The 19,956-nt window shown below is 39.6% G+C and overlaps 2 protein-coding genes across 2 annotated transcripts in view; both read left to right on the top strand.

The window, feature by feature from the left end:
• arhgef3l (Rho guanine nucleotide exchange factor (GEF) 3, like) overlaps positions 1 to 19,956 on the top strand; it is a 165,643-nt gene that overhangs the window by 47,933 nt on the left and 97,754 nt on the right. The gene's annotated exons all lie outside the window — the stretch shown is intronic.
• Positions 175 to 18,855, top strand: ngfa (nerve growth factor a (beta polypeptide)). The gene is made up of 3 exons (XM_072366839.1): positions 175 to 365; positions 17,161 to 17,268; positions 17,893 to 18,855. Exon 3 carries the CDS (start codon positions 17,904 to 17,906, stop codon positions 18,789 to 18,791), a length of 888 nt encoding a protein of 295 aa, XP_072222940.1. The 5' UTR covers positions 175 to 365; positions 17,161 to 17,268; positions 17,893 to 17,903; the 3' UTR covers positions 18,792 to 18,855.

Below are 19,956 nucleotides of genomic sequence, written 5' to 3'. Positions count from 1 at the left end.
AATGAAAGCAGGACAAGTAACAGCATCTAGGTGTTTATTATGAGCAGTATTTTCTATTATCGCGGAAGCACGTGGAAAAGGTAGGCACTAGGACCTGCTGTGAACCACACAGAAGGGAGGGAATAGTGTTGAGACTCCTCTCACTAAACTTTTAGAACAATCCATTTCCCAAAGAGTGTGGCAGGGAGACAGACAGAAGTGGATGACCCAAGACCTGCTGGATGCAAAGCTTTAAAAGCAGAAGCGGAATTGGGAGTTTGGGATTATTCAACCCCTGACCTTGGAGAGAGTGAGGTGGAATATAACAGGCTTTCTGTGGAAGTTTCTCCTTACTAGGGAGAGTGGAAAAGGATCATTACAAGTTGGTGAGTTTTTTTCTTTTAAAACTGAAGTTAGACACAGTATAAAAATATAGGGTCTGGGAATGAACTATCTGAGATTATCTCAGAGACTGTGGCTTTTTCTTCCATACCTGTCATTAAGTGAAAGTGGAGCCTCTGAATTGAGATTGAGTTGAGCAGCAGCCAGTTAGTCCTCTGTGGAGGGGAGAAAATGCCAGCTGGCTACAACACACAGGAGGTGCCATAAAAAGTTTAACTAGATAACGCTGCTAACATTTGTGATGCTGTGTGCTGAGACCATTTTGAAGCAGTTTAAATAATTTCCCACCTATATGCATATAAAAACCCTATGGAACATGTCAAGGTGCAGGGGAAAAAAGAGACCAGAGGTGAGGATTATAGGGGGAAAAAAAGGGGGATTCTCCAAACTTCAATGAGAACCCGCTTACTGTTCAACAAACTCCTGGGACATCAGGTTACCTTGACTCTCCCTCTCTCCCCTTTTCCTATCTGTCTTTCTCTCCACTCATGTTACACAACCCTCAAAAGACTTGTAGATCCCGATGAGCTCCGATGTCTAACATGAAGTTAGTGAGGTTATCCATGGGTGGGGCCTGTTCTTCTATGGGTGAGCGTCTTATCAATTTTTCTGACTCTGACATTTTTTTTTTAATATTTTTAATTGTTTGTTTGTGTGTGAGCAAACAAGTGTGTGTTCTAAACACAGACCTTACGCATGCCACTCCTACAAGGGAATTCCTTTCAGGCTTTGACAAGGGAGGAATGTCATGGTGAACAAACTTGCGTGTGCACAAACTAAGATTACACACCAAGACCTTCAGCATTGTCACATAGGTGTGTGTCACCTATCTTGTATTGATTTGATCTTACTTAATTCATAGGAAGATGTGACAATCTTGCTGTTTTGGGATGAGCTTTAATTTTATTTTAAACTCACACACATATCTGTAAAAGATGTCTCGACTGACAGCGTTGTATTAGGGCACTTTTTTTATTTGAAACAAAAAGGATTCAGGCTGTGTATTTGGGAGTAAGAATCAATAAAGAAATGGTGCACTGGTCCACTTGAAATAGCATCTTTTCAGAAGAAGTTTTTGAGTTTTGCTGCTGTGGAGCTCAATGTGTTTTCATCACCTCTCTGTTTGTCCAGAGGAAGTGGAAAGGCAAAGCTCCAGCAATCTGGACATGTCTCTAACATGACATGTACCTTGACAAATCCAGTGCTTTGTCCTTGTTTGTTAACGAAAGAAAAAATATTTTCATTTTTTAATGAAAGCTTAATAGCGCATCCTTTTTTAAATATCATTCTGTTGAAAACAAGATGTAAACTCAGAAATTGCATTTCTGAAATCAAACACTCCAGAAAGTTCTGCGCATCAAGATGACTTCTTTTTATTTAGAACAAATACCTCTCCTGTCATTTGAGCAACCCTGTCTCTTCGCTTGCTCTGACTCTGGGTGCAGTCTGCTGTCTGTGGGGCTTTTATCATCGGTCACTGTTTCCTGGATATTTGTTCACTTTTTCAAACAAACTTATTTCCAATTCATCCCATTTTAACTACAAAATGTAATGATATTTGTTTGGGGTTTAACATGGAAATGGTCCAACTGAGTATATCTTTTAAACTGCAGTGCACCGAGCGCCAGTGCTAAAAACAGCTTAGTGTTTGTATGTGTATGGAGGGCAGATGGACAGTGCTGTTTTCCCCTGCAGACAAAGATGTCTGTGATTATTCATGACCCTCTCAGGTTTCCCTTTGAAGTTGAGTTACAGCTTTCCCTATGTTAGCACCAGTGTATTTGTGTGTGCAATTGTGTATGCGTTTATAGGTGTGTGTATGAGTGTGTTTAGGTATATGTGAAAGACAGAGACACAGAAAGAGAGAGCAGCAAGAAGCATAAAGACTTACATTTTTCATCAAGCTGCGTAAAATCTTGTGTTCATACTCTGGAACAATTGTTTCACTACTTGCATGTTAATCTGGAACTTTTTTTACAACATTACAGCTGGATTCATATTTCTATTATATTATTTCTATTATATTTGCTGTGATAGCATACTCTAGCTCTCCTTTGCTACCATGTTTGTATTTCATGTTTTTATTAGTATATACAGTGGATGTGTGGATATCAGGATGCCAGCTGACCTATCTCTTTGTGCAGCAGTAACAAAAATATTTTAGGTTAAATGTTCCAGTTTTATTCTATCTCAGCTTTATACATGCATGAATGATGCAAATTTAACACGACATGCTTTTGAAAAGAGACGTCATCTGTGTTACAAATTTACATAAATATTTCTGTGTATCTTGACAGTTTCATGGCAAACTGCACTGCGGTTGATAGATCTGATACCAACTGACTCCATCACATTTTCACAATTATGTTATTTCAGAATTGTGTGAAAACCTGTTCATATGCATTTTCAAAGGCGTATGAGCCGATTAGTGCACTGGTACATATGTAGCCTAGTTGGGTATTACAAATTGGATGTGTCATACAATAAATAGAAATGTCTTTTTGATTTTTTTTCCAAAATGTTCAAGTTGTCAACAAATTGCTCTCAGGTTTTGAGTTGTATTCCACTGCCATTCTGTTTTATGTTCTCCCCTGTTGTGAAGTAAGATGATGCTGCTATTTCATAAAGCACATACGTCTTCAGCAAAACTATACCAGCTCAGATTATAGTAGGAAAAGGGTCCAGCCCATACAGACATAAAAGAAGGAATGATGTGAGCTGTCTAGACTGCATAGTCTTGTATAGGACACCTGGGCAGGGGAGAGGCAGTGAGTGCACACCTGGGGCCAGAGTAAAACTTTGTGGAGTCACAACTTAAACTGTGTTAACAAACAAAGGCAGAAATCTATAAGTGAAAACCTTTTGTCAGATTCCTAATGCTGTGCATATGGTCCTGCAGCCTTATTCCCACCTGCTGGTTCTTTACTTAATTTTTCCCATGGAAAATGCTGTTTGCAACACATTTTGTTGGACATTCAAATGAAAAATACAGCAAAAAATAGTTGGAGCCTCACTTCACGAGTCTCAATTGTGAAGTGGAGAGAAGAAAAGGTGTTTTACTCAGTGATAATTTTTGCAGAATCACAAATTAATCAGAAACTACCGTAAAAGAGTGTATCACTTCTTAGGGCTAGACTACACCTTAGAGGCTCTACAGCATCAACGGAGCTGAAAGCCATTATGAACGACCGCAATGGTTTAGCATGACAATGAACTAAATCTGTGTAAAGAAAAAGCAATGAGGCGGGAAGAACTGGCACCCATCGAAGTATTTACAAGGTAGTTTGTGATCATTCAGTGCATTTTTATGTGCGAGTGTGCATGCATGTCTGAGAGAAGAAGAAGAAAATGAATTTCTGTAACACTGGCTGATCGGAAAAGGCATACAAATGTGTTTTATGCAAACATATCGATAGATATGAAGCTCCCAAGTGGCACTGAAATAACCGTAAGCAGTGTTTTTGCAAGGTACCAATTTTATGGTTGTGCCTTGTTGAGAAGCCCACCATCTTGGCTTTATTGATGATACACTTGGTATACAGACACCTAAAGATGTCCATGTAAAAAGAAATCATGAGTTCAGCAAAGCCTTTATAGTGTTCCTTTTGGACTCTTTTGGGAAACACGTCAAACCAACCAATACTTTGCTCTCAGGTAACAATAACTTTCATGAACATTCCTATCAAATCTCAAACCTTTTGTTTTATTTTAGCACTTTAATTTAATTCTCACCCTGTTTTATTTAGTTTTTTACCTGCTGTTTGGCAGATTGAATTGCATCAATTGAAAATGCATGTTTATCTAAAGCTCTTTTAGTCTAACCATAACTTAGATCTATAAAGATTTACTCTACAAGCAAAACATATAATTATGCAGAAGATTTTCTTAGACTTTCTATGTGAGATATAGGAAATTATTTCAACAGGTTCAGAAAAGATTCCATCTGACGAGAAGATAATTCACGGTTCTGAATTCAAACCCAGGACTTTGGTCGTCTTTCGAGTCAATACACAGTCTGGTGTAAGAACATAAAGAATCCATTTGAAGGCTCTGTCTGGAATCAGTGGTAAAGAAAAAAGGTCAGAGTTCATCCTTGGGGTTTTACGTCTGTGCCTGTGAAAGAAAACGGGCCTGTGGTGGTCACTGCTCGTCAGAATCTTAAACTGTAAACGAGCAGAGCAGAAAATAATGAAAAGCTTTAAGGATCAAAAATGTTTCTTTCTTAAGACAGAACTTCTGTCTCACTTCTCAGTATTTAACTAACCTTGTCTGCTGGCTTGTAAACTAAAAACAAGCCAGCTGGTTGTTGTAGCTCAGGAGTTAATGTGGTCATCTTAGAATTGGTTGATTCCAGCAGTCAACAAATAGTTTGATCCCAATGTCTCAATACCCCAAGTATCCTTGGTCAAGATACTAAACCTCATGTTTCCTCGAGTGTGATCCTCACTTCTAAGATGTTTAGGATGACTAAATAAGTGTACACTTAAGAATTATGAACCAGAAATATTTCTAAGCTGTGATGCAGAGAGCACACGGAAAAAAGCGGATATGAAACAGACACAAACAGTTTCTCACAATGTTTGTGAGAAAGCAGACTGAATCCTTGCAGACATGTGCAGGATCCTTCATATGGACCTGGTTTTCAGCCTCTCTGCACTGTAAAAAATGAGAAATAATGCACCCCTGTGTTTGGAGTTTTCCAGACACTGAACCCTGCACTGTTAGTGTCAGTGTTTGACTGCTGACGATCTGACTTTGACAGGTGCTGCATCAAAAGCTTTTGCCTGCCTGTGCGTGTTTCTTTTTTTATGTTTAAGCATTTGCATGTGTTCTCTGTGTATGCCTCACAAAGTGACAACATAGTGTGGAGACATGTCTGCTCATTCTACATTAAATGCCTCTATGACTTTCAGCTATGGCTCATTATCTTTCATGCATGTGCACGCAGCACAAACATAGTAGCTGATAAATCACCAAATTACTGAGGCCTTTTTACAGGAAGAAAAACACTGTTGTGGTCTTAATCTGTTGACTTAGTTCATGTCTGATGTTTTGAATTGTTTCACTGCAACCCTTTTCATGTGCGTATGTGTATGTTTGGATTTCTGTGATGACACTTCTCTTACCTTTTATTCTGAGTAATAGTTTGACTGCAGCTTGTCTGGACATGAAGCTCCACCTTGTTGCCATCAACAAAACAAAATGTCAATGACTCTTCTAAGATGAAAGTAGCATTTTTGCCTTCACTTGTAAAAATCAAAAGTCTTTGCAACACGGAAACCTGCTCTTACAAATTCCCAATACTGATATCAAGTTCAATCACTTTACAATCAAGACCACAAACCAAACCGCCACTTGGGAAATGTGGTTTGTATATGAGTAATGTACATATGAGTATGTGAATGCATACATGTGTTTGTGTTGGATACGCATCAAACACTTGCATACGCCTTAGCCCCAAGGACACAAACAAAGCCACTCAGTATGCACTTATTTGGATTATGCCGATTTGAGAATGCACAGAATGAAGACGGATGAGCCACCAGCTAGTCGTAACAAATCTACTGGTCCTGTGCGACTAGTGGAAATTATTAAAACGTTATCTCCGCTAACAGTTGTTTTATCCAGATGGGATCCCAAAAGTTCTAAGCACATTTGGAGCTTTCCAAGCATTTTTCTCCACCTCTACTTTCACATTTTGTATCGTATCTGTCATAGTTCTGGGATAGTTAAAGCATGAGGAAACGTGTCAACAGTACGCCTGGCTATGGCAGTGCTGCAGGAGGCTTTTTTTGTGTCATATTCTTTTGTTTGCTGAATTCTTTACTAGACCTATGAATTCAGGTTTTCAGTAAATATCAACCATCTAAACCGCTGCTGGAATTAACATAGACACAAAAACACATGGAGCTTCACTGGAAAGCCACTTAATCTCTTTCACCATGGCTATGCTCGCACACTTAACATGGCATGCTGCTAACAGACAGAAGATGGGCCTGGGAGGTCCCTGAAAGACAGGTGGTTGACATCAGCCAGAAGGGGTGGGTAGAGGAGGGAGGGAGGGAGGGTGGGGAGATATGGAGGCAGAGAGACACAGAAGCACAGAGGGAGCGTGATGACAGAGTGATGTGGAGACCACACAGAATAGAAAATGGTGGGGTCAAGTTTTTACTAAGCAGTGTGAGACTGTAATGATACAAACACCGGGAGTGACAACAACCTCAGACTTGTGCCAAAGAGAAAATAAACCAAAGAGCAACTTCAGCCATGTCAGTTGCCAGGGCCTGGATGGCACAATTACATATTAATGTATCAGATTACAAAACAAATTAGTGACTAAATTTATCAAGAATGACATTGAAAAACTGTATCATGGAATTATAACGCAGTATCTGGGATGAGTTGATTACAATATGATTTCAGATTTGAAAAATAATCATTTTAAAACAAGCAAAATTTGGAGAGCTTATGATATTCTGACTGTCTAATATTTTGAGAAAGGAAATATTTTTTAGAATGATTATATAAAAATTATCTTGTGATTCCAAAAACAATCATTAGGAAAAGTAGCAATGTAATTTGTGTTCATTTACTGACTACATTTCAAAGTAATCTGTGCCAACGCTTTTTACCATCTTAGCATTTCTGTGCTAATCAGTTCTTTTTTATCTCTCTGTCATATGCTAACTATCTCAAAAGGTTCATTTAATCAGTTGGGATGCTTTCATGGAAGAGGAATATCATCATGCAAGTTAGAGCTTTACATTTTATTATTTCATCCTGGAGATTAATGCTTAGTAAGTCAACCTTTTGCACCACATGTCCAGGCCAAAATAAAATGTGTCAAATGAAATCTTTGCCACGCCAATTTAAAGCAGAAGGCATAGCTCGCTGCTAGTTTGTGGTCAAAAAATTTGACCCATCGTCATTACAAGAAGAGATTTAACCAGAGCTGTTGGGAAAAATAACATTTTACTGTACTGTTCAAGATGTCTTCATATTACATACACATAACATAATCCATGGATTGAGATTAAAAGAATACAAATATCTGGTACAACGAACACCTAATTTGCATCCAGTGGCCCACACCCAATGTAGTGGAGTCAGACAAGAGCACTGCATAAGTAGGTCATGATAAAATATGGGTTTCTTCTGGATAAGTGCATCCATGTAATTACGCCCACATTTGACAGTTTGATGATGCTAACATACCTTGGCAACTTAATCACAATCTTTTTCATGAAACTGTGAAAAGCCTTAAAGCTCAGATTGATCTTGTAAAATGAATCAAACTTCGAGACAATGAGCTGAATGACTCACGCTCATTAGTCAGTCATTTATATCATAAACATGATTGATTTCACATAATAGCTATTTATGAGTTTCTTCACATCACAAACGTGCAAATATTCTCCATGAATATTATTATTGGTATGGACCATCCGTCTTTCATACTGTTATGATTTTCAAGTTGCATTCTGGCATATAAATTGAAAATAAAGAAGCAAAACAATCTTACACTGTTCTAAGAAAGTCAATTTTCTGGCAGCTGGAGTAAACGTGGAGGACATTTTTTCTGTTAAAGCTGTTGAGAGAAGAAACACAATGCTGGCACTCCACATGTCCTGTATCCAAGAGTGCTTTGGAACTCCCCATAGCCTGTTTTCTCCCTTCAACCCTGTCCTTGATCTTTTGTTTTCTCCATCTTTGTCACCCTACGACCTCGTCCTTCCTTGTCCTCCTTCTGTCTATCATATGCTCTTTGTTTGTACAATTCCCACATCAACTTACTGCCCATCTGTATTCCGCTCTCCATAACTTGTTGCCTCTCCCCATCCCTTGATGTCTCTGATTTCTGCCTCTCCATCCCTCTCTCTTCATCCCTGTCTATTGCCAGACAGGCATTCTTGTCTCAGGCCCTCCTCTTTCTTCACTGCTATGGGATTTTAGATTCTCACCAGGAAAGGGGGAGTTATTACCATGACCATGCCAAAAGATTAACCACTTGTCATGAGAAAATTGTTGCATGTCAAGGTCATAAAAACTAGAGTTCTGGAAAACATGTTAATCATTTTGTCCGTCCTGCTTTCAAGACCTTGAGGAGTGGCCTCCCACGTCCACTGGTCCACTGCAAGGAGAGAGTGGGTTTTCCAGGGATGGGCCCAATTAAAGGGAGGGGAAAAGGTGGAGAAAAAGGGATAAATTGACTTTCACTGAAAAAACGGGGCTGTGATCTTACCACAATGACAAAAGACCCTTATCTGAGGAGTTCTGCTCAAGTCCATAACAGGAACTGCTAGCTTCAAACAGTATTACATCATGAAACTTCACTGTCTGTGGGAGGACCTTTTACTCAATTACAGAAGAACTGGGGAATGGGGGTTGTGTCAGAGACAAAGGCTTGGTCTGTCGGTACCTCCCACACATGATGTAGTTGTGGTGCATCAAGTGCAGCAGGGTTGTACTGAAAGTTCCAATTTGTCAACCCAACTTGGACTAAATTTTTTTGTTTGTTTAATCTGAAAAATTGTTCAATATTAGATTAGCACCATTGTGTAAAAACAATGAACCACAATGCCTTGGTTACTCCAGGAGTGGTGGGCACTGCAGTGTCAAACCCAGAAAACATAGATGCTCCATTTAATGTCATTATTGAACAACCCACATATGTCATCTCACATATGTTGTTGTCTGGTGAAAAAATACTTTTCCAAGATAGACCTGACCCTTTCATGAAGATAAACATAACAATTCATACATGACACACAAATAAATTAGATATGTGTGACTGGGAAAGGCTGAACTTAAACAAATCAATCAATAAATCCCCTGTTAAGAGCTGCATTGTTTCACTTTGGTCAAATACAATTACAGCTGAAATGAAAGTAAGCTAAAATGTTTATTTTGGATTCCTCACACAGCTACCACAATGGTTTATTCTTTCTTTCGAACTGGATCATTTTCAAGTTACTGTAAGACAATGCAACAATAGCAGAATAAAGATTGAGGTTACTCCATTTTCATGTCTGCTTTGTGTCAGTGTTGGCCTTTTAAACCACATATGAATCTGGAACAGCATTGCCAAGAAAGAAAATGTGAAAAACTCGCTGCGAGTAGTCCTATTCGTTGCTTGAGATGTGAGAAAGTGCAGCTGAGAGGCAGATAAAAAAGAGATGTACAGTTTCTGGCTAGGCCTGTGATTCCTTGAACTCTTTTAGTCCGTTGGACAGGAATATCTTGTTGCTTTGACAGTAAATTTGTAACTTTGAGTCTTGCTGCATCAGAGAGTTGAGTGACTTGGTTTACATTCTGCATGTTACTTTCTTACATATACACAACGAAATTTTCATTTGCAGGTATTTTCAGTTTCAGTCTCCTCTTTGCACAACGGTTATTTGTATTGATAGAAGTGAAAAAGTAAGCTGATAAAAGTCCAACAGTTACTCCAGTTCAAAGGCAAATACTTATTTTAATGCCAAGCTGGAATCCTATCGTTTGTAAATACAGTATATATCAGAAGAAGATTCTTCACAGCTTTTGAGGCTGTAGCCTTAGTTTAAGACGGAAAAGAGAGTATCTGATCTGGAGTGAGACGGTCAGAGGATCTGATCAGAAAATGGTTGTGTAATTTTCCTTAGAGACAAGGAGATAATGATCCAGCCCAGTGCTCTGCACTTGAATGGTTCTAAAATCTGTTTGCTGTTAGTCTCGGAAACAGGCATGTATTCAGGAAGTTACCTCTGGTATATAACTGTGAGCAGCAGGTCAAATTCCAGGAGCAAAAACGAGGAGACAGATAAATGAAAGACAGACAGAGAAAGGGAAGCAGAGAAAAGCTTGAACGATCTGGAGGAAGATGCTGGCTCTTTGCCAGTCGTTCCATGTACTGTGGCTCCCAGTTTCTGATACTCTCAGAATGACCTGATAGCTTTTATTTTACCACACTTGATGATAAAACTTGATGTTCAGCGCAGGCTATTTGATAACTCTTAATCAGTATTCTATCTTTCATTGCTTAATTTACAGCTTCATCACATTTGAAAATAATTTTAGTGTTTTACTGAGCTTCAGATCGTTCTAGTAAATTACATTTAATGTGTATACTTGCCTGCCTCTGAGTGGTTGCCTGTAGCATTTCGGTGAAAGGTCAGTCTTTTGCTAGTTAGAGATATATTTGAAAGTTAAAATTCTCTACCTATTTGTTATTGGCTCCATGCATTTTTTTACTTCTGTGCACAGTAAACCTATCCAGTTAATGCAAGTTCATGTAAAAACCTCATATTTCATTTTCCATATTGTATCTTAGTATTATTATATCTTTTGTTCTGCACATCTTGCATCATTTGTCATCCACTGAGTGCTATTTCTTTTCAGCAGGCTGTGAGTGTCTATCAGTTTGACACCAGTTGTTTCATTCTCCCTTTGTCCTGAGGTCAGGGAAGTAGAATTTGAAGTTTGAAGTCTTTCTGATGCACAGCAGGTGTCTTGGTTCTCACAGCAAATGTGGATTGACATGGCTGGGACATCCATGTTTGCTTACGCCACTCTTGACTTCAAAATAAAGGGCAGAGAGACAAAGGAGCAGATAGGTTCAACAAGAAGCTTATTGTTGTATAAGGACTGCATTATGTGACATATATTTATTAAAAAAAAGGTTTGCAAACCTTTTTTAAAGCTGCCATACACTCCATGCCAAAGGATCAAGACACAGTGATGTGACTTTTTGGTATTCAAGACTGTTTGAAGGTTTTGACATAACATTCCCTTCTTTTTTAATAAGCAGGAGTGTCCAAACTGTGATTGGTACTGGAGACCTGGAGAAAATATCTTTTATGTTCATTAGTTTTATAAAATGTTAGATATTCCATACACAGAAAATACCTTTCGGAACTTTGAATAGATATCCATTCATCCATTCTCCATACCCACTTTATCCTATTTAAACACATGAAATGTTTGAGCCTAGTTCCGATGTCATGGGTCGATGAGTAAGTCCTGGACAGGTCACTGTTGCATCACAGGTCTCACAGACAGAACCAGACAACTAGTCATGCTCACACTCATACATACAGTCAATTTAGAGCCACCATTTAACCGTACGTGCACGTCTTTGGATTTGGGGAGAAATCGGAGCACATGCAGTCACAGGGAGAGCCTTGCAAACCCCACACAGAAAGGCTTAACTTGGATTAAATCAGGAACCTGTGAAGTGACAGTACTCACCACAGCTCCACTGTGGGACCTCTGTGGAGATATTTTCTACAAAGAGTTTGAAAAGGACTGAAAATAGAAGGTGCACAGGTAAATCAAAAAATAAGTACTGATGATTACATTATCCAATGAACATGTGAAAGCTTTTGATAGATGTATATCACTCAATAGACTCGATTCAAAACACATGAATGTGATCCAAATTCATGGTGAAGCATGCCAAAGGATGAACACCAGCCCAAATGAACGACATGAAGGCCTTTTCATACAGTAATTTGGGTGAGCTTGTATTTATTAGTATTATAATGAATTCAGAAGGGTATGAAGGTGTTTTGCTTGAAAAATGTAAAGCAATAAACCTACAAAAAAAAATAATTTAATTAGTTATTAAGTGTTTTGGCGGAGACAAGAGCTTACCAGCTGCCTGTTGAAATAGTATTCACATCTTATGATGGTTATTCCATATGTAAGAAGCTGACAGCTTGTTGAAGGTATGATGAATCAACTGAAAACTGCTGACTGTAACACGAAAGACACGTTGGCCACAGTTACTCCACTGAAACTGCACAGTGTTATGGCCAGACACTGTCCAGTACTTGACTAAATTTAAGAATGGCAAAGTGAATACTATGACATTGTAACTGCTCATAGTTAAGTCACAATCCTTTTTTGTGGTGCCATCCTTTTCAATTGCAACCAACACATTGTCATTCACTAACAGTTAAACTCATTCACAAGCTCATAATTTCATCCAGGCTTTGTATAATTTTCCTTTAAGGATTGATGAAGTATCCTTCTGTCATCAATTAATAACTATATGATATTTTCAACCTTAAAACAGCAGCAAACGTAACAGTGAGGGCGGTGGGTCTTCTTCCCCGCATATTCCATGTAATGTGGTCACTGCAGGTCTGGCCGCACCTGCATGTAGTTGCAAGTCTTCTCCTTGTCAGTGCGGGGTAAGCAATTTTCCAGATTTTCTCCCATGGGGCAAGCCATGTTCTTTGACCAAAATGCCTCCCACAAAAAAGAGGTTTAAGTCTAACGTCCATAATGTTTAGACCGTCCCTAGATACTAAGATTCATGAGTATATTGAAGTGCTCCATGGGTTTTAGCTTGTTATGTGAAAAAAATGCATCTTTTTCACAGCAGTCATTTTAATACAAACTAATCGCAGGTGTTACTAATCACACTAATTAGCATCTGTGCTTAACCACCCTTCAAAGCCTGAGTGGCATCAGAGAGAAAGGTTTGAAGTAGGGTTGTGTCTTATGTGCAGCAGACACAGAAGTCAGGGCACTCTCAGTTTGGAGAATCAGAGGCTTTCCTGATGGGAGTCTGGCAACAGATTAGGAGGCCATTTTTAGAAGAAAAATGTAGGCACTAAGGTTTTGTGGGAATTGTGCAAAGAAAAGAGCATTAGACTGACGGAAGGAAAACAAAGACCAAGGTTGCAGAAAGAGAACCGCCAGAAGAGTACATTTTTTCACATGCTAAAGCTGCTGAAAAAAATGAAGAAATAAACTGCAGACAAAATATGTCAGGCATATCAGAAGCAGTTTTTTCTGTGTAGGAGGACGTGTCCATTTTGATAATAGACTTTGCAACTTTGCAAGCCTTTTGGGTACAGGGGGGAAAAGATGTGTAACACTAAACAAAAGAGAAAAACTAAAAAACATAATGTAGCTTAAAATTCACAAGATGAAGTGTGCTTAAGTAGAGTTTCTTAGACTGCATTCCATCTACAAGAGTTCTGACTTTCCAAGAAATGTTTGCTTCCTGACAACATTTCAAGAACATTTTGGAGTGAAACTTTTAACACACGTTGCATTGCATCATTTTACGTGAGAGAAACTTCATTCAAGGCAGTATCTTGGCTGTCGTATTAGTTTCCCACGACAGCTTTTCTAAACTGTGACAGGGAAAATCTCTTTGCACAAATGACAAGCTTTCATTGCAGCTGTGAATGAATAGACAAGAATTGGAAGCTGTGCAGTCCTTATCACAGCTGTCTGAGGTCAAAATTCTGTTCAAATTCAATTTGAAATTAAACATTTCCAAAAGAGAGATTAACTTCTGAGAGAAAGGAGCGGGCTGACCTGGCAGTCATCCAGCTTGACGATCATTTCCAGTGGTTGACAGCAGGAGGAACTGCACTACACTGAGCTGTCGATAGACACAGGAAAACTGTTTACCTTTCTGTGTTTTATTCCCTGCATCACCCTCTCTCTGTCTCCTTTTTTCCTCTCCTCTCTACCTACTCTCCCGCTACTGTCAGTCTCTCTTTCTCACCCCCTCATAATCTGATGCAGCTGTCGTCACTCTGAGAGACGTGTGTGTTTGTTTAAGAGAAGCGTTGACATGCCGCTCCTGCGCATCTTTTAACAAGGACTTGTAAGTAATGGATAATGTATCACACAGATACGGAGAAACTCTGACTCACTGTGAACTAACCCCACACTGATAGCAGGCAATATTCTTATTTTGTGTATTAGCCAACCTGAATCACTGTCAATAAGTTTAATAAGAACTTTAATCAAATGCTGTAATTTGGCACTTTGTTTGTACTGGATTCTGATCAGTGTATAATTTTGTTGACTGGCAGACCAAATGAAAATTTGTTACTGGCCTACACTACAAAGTCAGTACCAGTAACAGTGTGGCTGGGTTCCAATGCCTTTGGCTACATCATTTTTCTCTGTCTAAAGTGTTTTCCTCTCATGCTGCCCAGCCATTGGGTTTCTTGAGGTCACAACCTCACAGCTGTGGAACTTATGTCTTCTTTCCACTTACTTCTATCAACTTTGGAAATCTTGCTTCACCAGGTAGTGTCATGTGCTGTGTGGAACATCGTAGCATGTGAAAATGATGAATGACTCAACAGAAAATGTTCTGAATTCACTGTTTGGCCAACTGTGAGAATGGGAACCTCCTTACAGTAAACCATCTTCCCAAATCTGTTCTCGTAAAAAAAAAAAAAAAAAAAAACATCCTCCAAGGCAAGAGTTTGATTCATAAAAGCATATTGAAAGACTGTTTTGTTTATATGGCTGCGTGTTATTACAATGTGTTAACTCTCTGAAAATATGAATCATACAGTTTCTCTTGTTTTAATAGTTTAATGGTCTTTGGACTGTGTCTTGTTAGCTTTCTTTCTCTTTTCATCTCCTGCTTGTGTTTGTGTGTCGGGTTTTTTGGCGTGGATACCAAGGAGCGATGCCTGTCCTGTGAAGGGGCCTCACACACCACTCTGACACAACCTGCTTTATCATTTTTTTGTGTGTGTTACACTCAGCTAGACTTAAGAAGTTAGCAACGTTAGCCTATTTGTAAGAGTTATCAACCTGTAGAAAATTTAGATTTTAGCATGTGGTTTAAAAGTAGTTTGACAGGGTCAATTTTAAGACTTGAGCAAGTCATTTGACTAAACCTAACCAAACAGGGAGCCAAGCAAAGGTAAGTGGGAACCTAAAATAAATTAAGTTTAAAAAGAACTGATGCAGGTCTCCCAGATGCCATTCTCTGATTTCGGTCCAGTGTCTTTACACCCCAACCTCCTGATGTTGACATTTTCTCTAAAGCAAGAACCTTCCTCTTGGGATAACCAAATACAATATATTTTAAAAATGTTGTTCTTGGACTCAAATCAATAGATTCCATTAGTTTTAGCAACTATCCTGAGAGAGCATCTGTTTTATTACAGCCACATCAATTCTCTTCCTCCAATGTAAAATATATTTAGCCATTTCGTCTAAAACTCTATTCTTTGCTAATTCAATACCTTTAAAGTCTGGCTGAAATATTTAACTGTCCAATGCAGCAAGTACACAGTTCTGTGAGATAAATGTAGCTCCATTTCACAAAACCATAAGACAAACACTTTTTTTAACACATCCATATCCTTTTCAGCCTTCAGGAGAAGCTCACTATTTTGTGTGTGCATGGCTGGGAAGTGCTTGTGTTTGTTATTCTGTATACAGTCTTTGTGCGAGAGGGTCAGAGTGATAGTCGGACAGATTCTGATCCAGTGTTGAAGTAATCCTTTAAGTCAGAGGTGCTGTGTAAACCGCTCTGACCCCTGCGCTCCTGCGGTGCAGTGTTTACGCTGGCTCCACTGGTATTAAACACAAGCCACATATTTTTAACATTAGGATTCTCCAGGCTCACCCAGGGCCATGTAAATACTGGGCTGCCCGTCAGCCTCAATCAGTCAGCTCACTGCCTCACCTCCATATGTGTATATGTGTGGGTGAGTGTGTTTGATTATGTTTATTGAAGTCCAAAGATATCAGTGTTAAAAGTCAACTCCTCAAAACCATAGCTGTCTCCATCAGCCGTAGTTCGGAGACAGCGACTGTAGCTCAGGAGGTCGTCTGCCAATCAGTGGGTTGGTGGGTCAATCCCTGGACTACAAGAGACTGAACTTCACTCTTGCAGACGATTTGATATTTCTAATGGGAACAGAGCCAGCGACATTTTGATATGTCTCAGCTGCTTGGTTTTTGTAGACTAATATTCAAAGCTAAGCAAGCAACAGTGACGCCTTCTGGTTGACATCTGCTACACTGGGAGGATTCCAGTAAAAGTACATTCTCCAGAACATCTGACTGCTACAGAAGCTTAGATAAAAATAGAAAATGTTTCCTGTTTGCAGAGATTATCATTCACTGTTTCATAAGCTGTTCTACGTCCAGCCAGAGGGCTGCTCCTCTCACAACAAGGAGGTAAAATGAAACATGTAAACCTGTAAATATTTACAACACCCATAAACTCTGAGGTATTCCAACACCGTACCAGCAAGATAGTTGTTTTTTACAAAACACTGCAGATAAGTCTAAAATACTGACAGGTCAGTTTAAACTCACCTCAGTGACCTTCTGAATGTTTGCGTGGGAGGACTTGTGTGTTCATACACACCATGGTATCCAAGCATGCAAACAATCCTTCAAAACAGTCTTACATGCACATGAATGGCATATCTGTTTAGAAACTTCCTAAGTTTGAACGCATTTGTTGACATCCTCTATCATTGGCACATGTGCAAGGTTCTATACAATGAATATATAGTGCATAGTTCTAATGAGGTGCAAAATTCCCCACATTCCAATTGCTTTCAAGTCTGAGCTCTAGGAGTTAAACATGGTGAGTGTGTGTATTTTGCATTAGATTAGGTCAAATAATGATGAACGGAATATTACTGAAAAAAGGTGGGGAAAAAGATTGAGTGGTGAGCTTTGCAGCACTAACAGAATCATCTTCAGACCTCTTCAACCACGTTTATCTGCTCGATTGACGTCAGTGTAGACTTTAAACTTACACTTATACAATCTAAATGATATGCGTGAGTATATTTTTCTAATTACCCTTTACTTGGAACTTAGAATAAACATTGTTTTCAGATGATCCCTTCCATTCTTTTGACTAATCAATACAAAGATGTGCTTCACTTAAGTCTCATTTTTACTTTAGATTAACTGTAAATAAATAGTTTTAACCTAACTTTAAAAAGTTGAAACTGCAGGTGTTTTTGTAAAATTGAGTTTGTCCAAATGTGTGTGTTACAGAGCTGTGGTTCAGGGGGTCCAGGTGGCAGGCATGAGGGGCCCGGCCTGCATTGGAGTCTGGCTATAGAGTCCACAGGGGCTCCCACTTCAACTGGACACATTCCACAGGTACATAAACAGCAACACGCAAAATCGCGCTGTGGTGGGGAAAATGGACAAAACATTTGTTGTTAACAGATCATTTATTTATCAGAAAACACCGTTTTTACTCAACCCATAAAAACACTATTTCTAAAAATCAAATAGGTCATTTATTCATACAGTTACATAAAACCCACAATGGTGTCCTGTAAAGTATAGCTCCTTCGAGCGTAGACTGGGGTATGCATCAGAGCAAGATTGTTCAGGGTTAGATATCAAAATTACTTTGGAAGGCTTAAAAAACAATAATAATAAACTCTTTACAACATGACCACCACCCAAATGGATGCCATTCTTACACTTCATATGCAGTTACTCACACAACAACAAAAGGGCACATATAATTACAATATAATTACTGAACGTAATTATAGGCCATAGCTGCCTACATTAACAATGCAACAAAGCAACTAATTAATTCAACATTAACCAATAAGCACGTTTTAGGGGAGAAGAATGCTAAAAAGATGAAAGCTGACAGACAGCACCAGAAAAATTCCTTGTAAATCTAAACACAGTCTGTAAAGTCACTGCTTTTTGAGAGAAATCGTAAAGAATTTAAGCATTTAAAGGTTTTTCTGTTCCGCTCAGGACGTGTGCCCATGAGGTCGTCACCACTGGTCCTGCTCCTCCTGATCGGCGTCCAAGCTGTACTGAACATGGGAGGTGGACTGGCCCGCAGCGCCGGGGCAGCCAACCACAAAATAGGACAGCAGACAGCAGCCAATCACAGAGCAGGACAGCAGGACACAGCAACCAAGGACCATCTTCCAGAGGACCATACTTCAAAGCATCACAGGACCAGTCACCACAGGACCAAGAGGCCCCATCGGGCAGCTTCACACACACCGGACAGGAGCTCTCTTTTCAGGCGGTCCACACTGGGTTCCTCCCCTGACCCCTCCAGCCCAGTCGTGGACCCCAAGCTCTTCTCTAAGAGACGTTACCGCCCCTCACCTCGTGTTGTATTCAGTGAGGTGCCCCCATCGCATGACGCCCTGGCAGGGGAGGGCTATGATATAGAAGGGGTGAGGGGGGCGAGGGTAAGGCGCAGAGCGGGATCACACACCATGCATCGAGGAGAATACTCAGTATGTGACAGCATAAATAACTGGGTAGGCAACCTGACACGAGCCACAGACATAGCTGGAAATGAGGTGACAGTTTTACCCAATGTTACAATCAACAACGTGGTGAAGAAACAGTTCTTCTATGAGACCACCTGTCGATCACCAACACACAGGGGCTCTGGGACCGCAAATGGAGGACGGCCCGGGGGACGGGGTGGCAAACAGGGTTCCAAACCAGGCAACTCAGGCTGCCTTGGCATTGACAGTCGTCACTGGAACTCTTACTGCACCAACACACATATATTCGTTAGTGCCCTCACCACCTTCAAGGAACGGACAGCCTGGCGTTTCATCCGCATCAATGCCGCGTGTGTGTGCGTTCTCAGCCGGAAGTCTTGGGGGGGAAGACTTGGGCACTGACTGAGAAGGATAACTCCAGAACACTGAACTATGAGCAAAGCACACACACTCTCACACACACACACACACACACACACATTTCTCTTATACAGCCACTGCAGTTTTATTGCCAATACTGTAGTCCTTTCCCCCACCTCCAAACAATACACCCCCACTGACCACAGCATTCAATCCACACACGCGCACACACACTTTCATTCAACCCCTCCGTCCCTGACCCTACCTCAGTCAGAGAAGTCCTGGTTATTTTAAGTTATGAGGACTGCATGTCATATTTATGGTTTATACAGTCAAATATGAAAGTATATACAGTATGTGTATATATACAAAATGAGTTCAAGCTTTTAATGTTGATGTTATTGTTGTTGTGTTGTTCATGCTGTTATTTATTAAACACCTCAGTACTTGCCTGATTTGTGGCGTCAATTTAACATGTGGATCCTTACACGTGAACTTTAAAGCTCCTCTGTCACTGGATTAATATTATTTAAATGAATGAAACTCTAGGTTGCTTTTCAAATCACTCTTTTTTTTTTAGAATTCTACATATTAACAATTTCCCTTTCATATTTCCATGTTCTACGGGACACAGTACTGCTTCTTTGTCTTTTCTGTTTCTTTGTTTTCTTTTTTGTAACTATGAGAACAAATAATCTTGATTAAGACTGATCCAAACAACTTCCAAAGTGTTTTAAGCCTGTCAAAACTAACGTGAGAAACTAGATCCACCTCCTTACAGTGATTTATCCGAAATTTCAGGTGACTTATTTCAGGTGACCTAATTGATTAGCTTTGATTCTCAGAGCAATGAGGGAGAATTCTCGACACCTTGGAAAACCATTGAGCTCTGAAGGGGGTCTTTGGCAGTCTATAGTTGAACATAAAGACAAAGGGGGTGAAAAACTTATGAGAAACAAATAACTTCTTGTATTTATAAAAAAAAAATCTGGTCACAATGAACCCCCAGAAATGTCTTAAGAATGATCTCACAGCCTCCTCTACAAAACTGATTAGGGATCTGAAAATAAAACTCAGGAAAGCCTGAAAAGGCAATAAAGACGTGAAAGCACTTCCACGTAGAAATTTTCATCCAACAGACCATCATAAGAAAGGGTTAGTTTACAGCAGAAATCTTTACAAGATGTGGAAGACTAAAAGTAACTTT

The sequence above is a fragment of the Leuresthes tenuis genome, unplaced genomic scaffold, assembly GCF_036924035.1.
Source record: "Leuresthes tenuis unplaced genomic scaffold, fLeuTen1.0.hap1 SCAF_16, whole genome shotgun sequence".
Taxonomy (NCBI): Eukaryota; Metazoa; Chordata; class Actinopteri; order Atheriniformes; family Atherinopsidae; genus Leuresthes; species Leuresthes tenuis.
Note: the sequence above shows the minus strand (reverse complement) of the source record. Positions and strands in the feature narration are given on the sequence as shown.

Excerpts from the sequence above, each read along its gene's own strand:
- ngfa (XM_072366839.1), top strand. The coding sequence starts at position 17,904 with ATGAGGTCGTCACCACTGGTCCTGCTCCTCCTGATCGGCGTCCAAGCT.